At 37.4% G+C, this 6469-nt stretch overlaps 1 protein-coding gene across 6 annotated transcripts; it reads left to right on the top strand.

Moving 5' to 3' along the window:
- The first annotated feature begins 307 nt into the window (after positions 1–307).
- On the top strand, positions 308–6041 carry LOC111979712 (major histocompatibility complex class I-related gene protein). 6 transcript variants are annotated; one of them, XM_024010386.2, is made up of 10 exons: positions 308–484; positions 1139–1393; positions 1473–1769; positions 2079–2369; positions 2588–2752; positions 3013–3078; positions 3164–3187; positions 3373–3423; positions 4338–4367; positions 5332–5852. In XM_024010386.2, exons 1-10 carry the CDS (start codon positions 313–315, stop codon positions 5361–5363), a joined length of 1383 nt encoding a protein of 460 aa, XP_023866154.1. In that variant the 5' UTR covers positions 308–312; the 3' UTR covers positions 5364–5852. The 6 variants fall into 6 exon arrangements, with proteins under 6 accessions (XP_023866154.1, XP_023866156.1, XP_023866157.1 ...); XM_024010385.2 differs by having other exon boundaries at positions 312–484; positions 3373–3432; positions 5332–6041; XM_070448956.1 differs by having other exon boundaries at positions 312–484; positions 3025–3078.
- The last annotated feature ends 428 nt before the right edge of the window (positions 6042–6469 follow it).

Raw genomic sequence — 6469 nt, 5'->3', positions numbered from 1 at the left:
ACATATGGCAGCCTAAAAGGTTCTATATAAAACCCTTTTGTAGGCTATATAGAACATTTTGGTTATTTGGTCGAAATGTTATAAACTTTCAGAAAAAGGTTCTATGTATCCTACAAAAGGGTTTTATATATTAGTGTGGCAAGTGATATAATAATTTGTCCCCCGAAGATTCTAGCCTAATTTACACTGACTGTATTGTGAATCTTTATTTCTAGAGATGGAAGGAACCTATCGCAAGGATTTTCACCTAACAACACGTGACTGTCATATTTGTTGACATGTAATTGGCTCAAACTCTGAAGAAAAATAAATATGTTAGGAGGGGATTTGACTGCAATGCAAAGAATATTCAAACCGCGAGGGTGGTTTGATCGTAAGAATCTAACGCTACCATCATTAGCCCACAAAATTATGTTCCGATACTTATGTATATTCATGCTTTTCTCTTTAATTTACCAAACTGATGTAAAGTCAGGCTCTGAAGGTAAGTTATGTTTTTACAAAATGAATTGGCTAGGGCTGTTTTGAGGTTCTGTTCTGATAGTCTATGTAACTTTTTAACTGAACTTGTTCGTTATAAGGAATACGATACAGAATATCTAGAACATAGAATTAGATACGGAAGGGAATGGATTCTATAAATATACTATGTTTGCATCTATTCACATAGGCTACTGTCCACTGCATTATGTACACCATCAGCTACCCAAAATACCGGGTTTGGTATTTTTAAAATTGTTTTTATGTATAGTAGGCAACTGAAAAACTAGAAAAATGACATTTTTGCATCACCTTTAGGCTACAAAACATTGGATTCTCAACTGATAAGGCGAAATATCCATTAATGTAAAACGAAAATGAAACCTAGAACAAACTCATTAACGTTAATTGCATACGTTTTATTTCACGCTTATATTATCATAGTCAAGCTTATTCTAACAGTTTATATTGTCGAGATGTTTATCTATTCAGACAAGAAATCACTTACATTTATTTTCAATTTCTCGAATGCACTAACTGTAAGTCTGCTAAATGACTAAAATGTAAATGTAGCCAATTATTTGTTCTGTTTTTTAATAAAATAGTTTTAATTATCATAATTTTTCTCCCTTTCTCTCCCAACATCCTCTGCTCACAGAGGAACATATACTTGAGTACATGTACACTTTCTTTAATTCTTCCCACTATGAAGTTGTTGGTTTGTTGGATGGGGAACCAATGGATTTCTACAGCAGTGTTCTCAAGTCCCCTGTACCTAAAAAAATCTGGAATGAAAAGGAGAAAAGCTTTGGGAATCAGTACTGGCAAGACAGTATTAGAAGTCGACAGAAGATTGATAAGTGGCTTTTATCCAGAGCTGAAGAACTGAAGATGCACATGACAAAAAATCTAAGTGAGTTGCAGCTATTATTTCATAGTTTACCATCTTTGCTTTATCAGCGTTGTTTTCATCCCTCTCATCTTTGTTGTAGGCGGTGCTATTGTGCAGATGAGGTTTGGCTGTAAGAACATCCCTGAACGCAACCCTGTTCACGATGAGGAAACCCTGTTTGCTGAGTTTGCCTATGATGGAGAAACAACAGTGAACTTCATTCATAACACAAATAAATGGTCTCCAGCAGATTATGCTGCTCAGTTAATTATAGACAATTGGAACAGAAAAGAGAGCATCAAATATAAAATATCCAACTTTCTGAATGTGGAATGTTATTCGGCACTCGATAATTTTCTGAAATTTGAACTCAATGCAACTCGGTACAATAACTCATGTGAGTGTAACTGTTGGTTTGTCATTGGTTTTGCATATTTATAATTTCATAAGCTGTTCCAGATGTATGTTCGTTCTTTCAGAACATTTTCATTTACATTTTGTCATTTAGAAGATACTCTTATCCAAAGCCACTTAGTCAGTGCATTCAACTACTGTATATCAAGTCATGTAATCACCAACTGTATGAATCACATTCTTATCACCTATCCCACTGTCAATCATATCTGTATTCATAACCTTTTTTCCCAGGTCTCATATTTATGTTCTGTAATTAACCATGTATTCTTATGTCTCTGCAATGTTGTAGCTGATCCACTTATCTACACTGTCCCTCGTGGCTATCTAAAACCTGGGCACAACAACCTGACGTGTCTAGTAACCGGAACCTATCCCAGCTCCTCACCCATCGAAATGAATCTGTTTAGGAACAATGTAAACTTAACAGAGATGGAGGGTGTCCGGTCATCAGGGGTCAGACCTAACGAAGACAATACCTACCAGCTGAGAAAGACAGTGATGATTAACGCCTCCGAGTCTGAAGTGTATCAATGTGTGGTCAATCATAAAAGCTTCCCCGGAACACGGAAAAACACTTGGGGTAAAATGTTGTTTTCAATTCAATGTCTTGAAATTACTTCAAAGCATGGACACTGTGATGTTTATGAGCAATTCAAATGGTCTCTAAGGTCAGAATTAGTAAATGTTGGATAAATTTAGTGGACACCATTCAAAGATAATCGTTGGATTTTGTACACTTGTATAACAACTATGCAGAAACCAATGGAATGACTACTGTGTGTTCTTGTGTGCTTACAGAGGTGAAAAAACATTCAGAAGTAAAGAGTCAAGTGGAGGGATCACATCCAGCTAATATTGGACTATTTGTTTGCCTACTGGCTGTTTTTGTTTTTGTTGTTGTTGTTGTTGTTGTATGGTTTTTCAAAAACAGACTGAGATCTGCGCGTAATGGACATTTGGCTGGTGAGTATAGTCTATTAAACCAAATGAATGTCAGCCTAACATAAACAGAGACAAGGGTGCTCAGCCGATGAATACAGTGCATTATATTAACCAAGGTACTAAGCATGCTGGTTAATTACTTATTCTCTTTATTTAGACTCATGTTTTGTTAGAAGTGTTAAAACACTGGCTTGATCAGAGCCATACAGACTCTTCTCCATGTGGAACCAAACATTGTATGATACTGTACATAGAACTTAGGTTCTAGACTAATGGGAAAGGATTTTTCCCAGCTAATCCTGAAGAGAATGCTGCCCTGGGATCTCAAGATGGAGGGAGTTTGATTGGTGAGTTTTATTCTTGGGATAGGTGTCTCGTTTCCAGGACCTCTTTTCATTGTGTTTTAATGTCTTTGTGTTTTGATTATTTTAGATCAAGGAGGTGAAACCACTTCTGGTAAGTATTCAATTCATGCGCAGTATTATTACATGAGGTCAATTAGAAAATGATAAACAACTCTTAACAAGTGGTGAAAATTAAATAGATGTGTGTATTCCCCTGACTATTTTCATTTTTTATTAGATGTGGGTATCCGAAAAAGAATAATGGCATAAAATGTTTTCTTTTCTTGGCTACTGTAGTCGATCTGTCCTCTGAGAGAGAAGTTCTTACAAATGCCCCCGATGCGAAAGGTGAAAACGGTGAGATCATAACTTCCTGGCCACGTAATGAAAGGTTATCTAGCTCTCACAAATAGAGCTAAATAAAGCCAGAGTAATAATATACTTGTTGAACATAGCTATAGCCATAAGTCATGTGTGTTTTCATGGCCATCACTCACTGTTAATTTTGTCAAGGTCCTGACGTCAGAGTGTAGTATTCTCCTACAGGGCTTTTTGACGCATTGTCACGTAAACAAAAAATGGCTTTATTAAGCCCTAACATACTGACCACATCGCAAAATAAATGTACACACATGTTATTCAATCATTGCATCCACACTGCTCGAGCGCGCCAACGAGCATCTGCGTAGCCAGGCGCTAAAATAGAACTTGGTTCTATTTGTGACGCTTGATACGCTATAAGTCCCGCCTCTCCCATCTCATTGGTTTTTAGGAGCATATACCCACATGGGTGATTGAATGATGAACTGAGGTCCACACGCCAGTCCAGTTGGTGGCGGTAATGCAACTTAAAGTTTGTTGCCAACCGTCATATCAAGAAGAAGGAGGAGAGATTACTAGAAACAAACTCGGTTTACCCTTTTATCTGTGGACGACCTTGTGCCGTTTCATGTAAAATAACAACCCAATGTTTATATCCCAGGACAAATTAGCTAGCAACAGCAACCTAGCTAGCTAGCTAAATTGCCATAAATTAAATTAAATTGCCCAAATTAATGTAATTGGTTCAGAGTTTGTTTTGATATTTCAACCTGCGTGTCCTGATCGAGTCTAGAGTGGTTGGACAAAATCAACCTGCTCGCAAAGGTGGTCTAGTCAGCATGTTAAGCCCATGATTTTCCTTCAGTACAGTACACTATACTACTATAATACTGCTGTACTATACTACTAATATTGATTTCTGCCTTTGCTTATCATTTTAGATGAAGCCTATGGAAGTCGTGGAAGCTCTGGTGAGTATTACAGCACTAGCAAGTTTTCCATCCACTTGTTGAAATATTTAAGTGAATTATCTTCTACCTGCATAAAAAAAGATGCACATTTTACCAGCGGAGGTGCGTTTCCATCAAACTGTCTTGTTGCAGATAAAATGCAGTGGGTATTGATCCAGTGCACATATAAAGAACTTTGCATCATGTCTTCATGTCTCAAATAAAAAAACGAAGTTCAATGTGTTTCCATTGCATTTTCAACTATACTGATGGTTTTGTCACAAATTGTGCTCTGATAAAGCAAACATGCCCAATCTGGTCTTGTTGCATGCTCGCTAGACAACAGTTTGCGGAGAGGGTGTGCTACAATTCTGATCTTTTGCCTATTATGGGCAAAAGATCTGATCTGATTGGTCAAAAGTCCAATTTGTGGCAAAATATCAGAATTGGGCTGCCTGTGTGAACGCAGCCACGATGAGGTTATGGATAAGAATCATGTCACCAGCATAGCCTACAAATAATAATCCTTGATATTTAACCTATTGGAAATGACCATCAAGCTCATCGCCGTGCACTTTCACAATCCTGTGAAGTTCATCTTAATTTAATCTGTAGCCTATTTAACCCTTCATGCTTTTCCAAGTCATAGTGGGAGGACCACAACATAGCATCGCGTGACTGCAAATATACAACAATAAAGTTTTGCTGTTTTCCATCAGGCCTGTCGTGAATTTTTTTATCTGACAGGTTATTTATTCTTTACTTGCATAAAAATGGTTGGATGGGAACATAGTGTGAGGCATAATTAAATAAACCACATCTTTGCATGAAAAGTGTTTTCTAATGTAGATGTTTGTCCCATGCTGCCAATCATAATAGTTCAAAATATAAAATAATCATCAACAAACATTTTTGGACTGACAGTCCTATTTCTTATATTAGTGCTATAGTAGCCCACTAACAAATCTTTCTTTCATTCTCACAGATTCAGACCTGTCACAGATTCAACGAACCTAATTGGAATTCAACACAGACCCAGCTGACAACTAGTACAGGGTCTTAAGTAGGTACTTTGAAACACTCTTATCCGATTGTCAATTTCCAAGCGTTTTACGTGCCAACTGAAGATAACCCAGAGTTTATGATTATGCGTTACCTCTGCCCGGGATCAAGTTACCAGAGGTAACTGACTACAAGAGGAGCCGCTCAACGCTAACATGGACTGACACAATACAGTAAAGAATACTGAGGAAATGAAGGGCTTGTTAGAGACGTTTCCATGTGTCCTGATCGTTGTCTGGCTGTTATCACAGAGCTCATTACTAAGATGGTGATAGATAGGTTATGGTGATAGATATTTTACTATGTATTTGTAAAGCAGGCTAGTTACGTCCCGTGTGGCTCAGTTGGTAGAGCATGGCACTTGCAACACCAGGGTTGTGGGTTCTATTCCCACGGGGGAGCATTATGAACAAAGTATGAAAATGTATGCACTTTCTTCTGTAAGCCGCTCTTGTCTCGTGAATGTACTCGGAATTACACTTCATGCTGTAATTGTCCCAAACTTCTTCGACTTGTGGACAGCTCAGGGATCAAGTATCAAAAAAAGAAGTTACAATTTTCTACTTTTTCATGTACTGTATATATTTTCTGCTATGATCAATTTAAATAAATGCTGCATAGCTTTAAACTCCCGATCTTTGACACTATCTCTGACCTCCCAGAAGGAAACTATATGTTCAAAGAACTTTTCACGGCAATGAATACATAAATTTATTTAACCATCCAGGATAATAAAGATTTGTTCATACATTAAAGTTAATTCTCATTAAATGATTTCCCCCTTTTTAAAATGTCATAAGTCATCTAATTACCGGCTTACACGGTGAATCTAATTACCGGCTTACTGAGACGTGGTTAAGGAAGAGTGTTTTGAATACTGATGTTAACCTTTCTGGTTATAACCTTTTTCGGCAAGACAGATCTTCCAAAGGTGGGGGAGTGGCAATCTTTACCAAGGATCACCTTCAGTGCTCGGTTGTCTCCACCAAGTCTGACCCCAAACAATTTGATTTGCTGATTTTAAGCATTAAACTTTCAAATAGTTCTTTGTTGACTGTTGC

Source organism: Salvelinus sp. IW2-2015, linkage group LG19, assembly GCF_002910315.2.
Source record: "Salvelinus sp. IW2-2015 linkage group LG19, ASM291031v2, whole genome shotgun sequence".
Taxonomy (NCBI): Eukaryota; Metazoa; Chordata; class Actinopteri; order Salmoniformes; family Salmonidae; genus Salvelinus; species Salvelinus sp. IW2-2015.
This window is presented reverse-complemented; position numbering and strand designations above follow the sequence as displayed.

Bases quoted from the DNA above. Each gene is read 5' to 3' on its own strand.
- LOC111979712 (XM_024010385.2), top strand. From the start codon at position 313: ATGTTAGGAGGGGATTTGACTGCAATGCAAAGAATATTCAAACCGCGA. The intron at 1,394-1,472 runs GTGAGTTGCAGC...TCTTTGTTGTAG, and splicing joins GCACATGACAAAAAATCTAA to GCGGTGCTATTGTGCAGATG. The intron at 3,079-3,163 runs GTGAGTTTTATT...TGATTATTTTAG, and splicing joins AGATGGAGGGAGTTTGATTG to ATCAAGGAGGTGAAACCACT.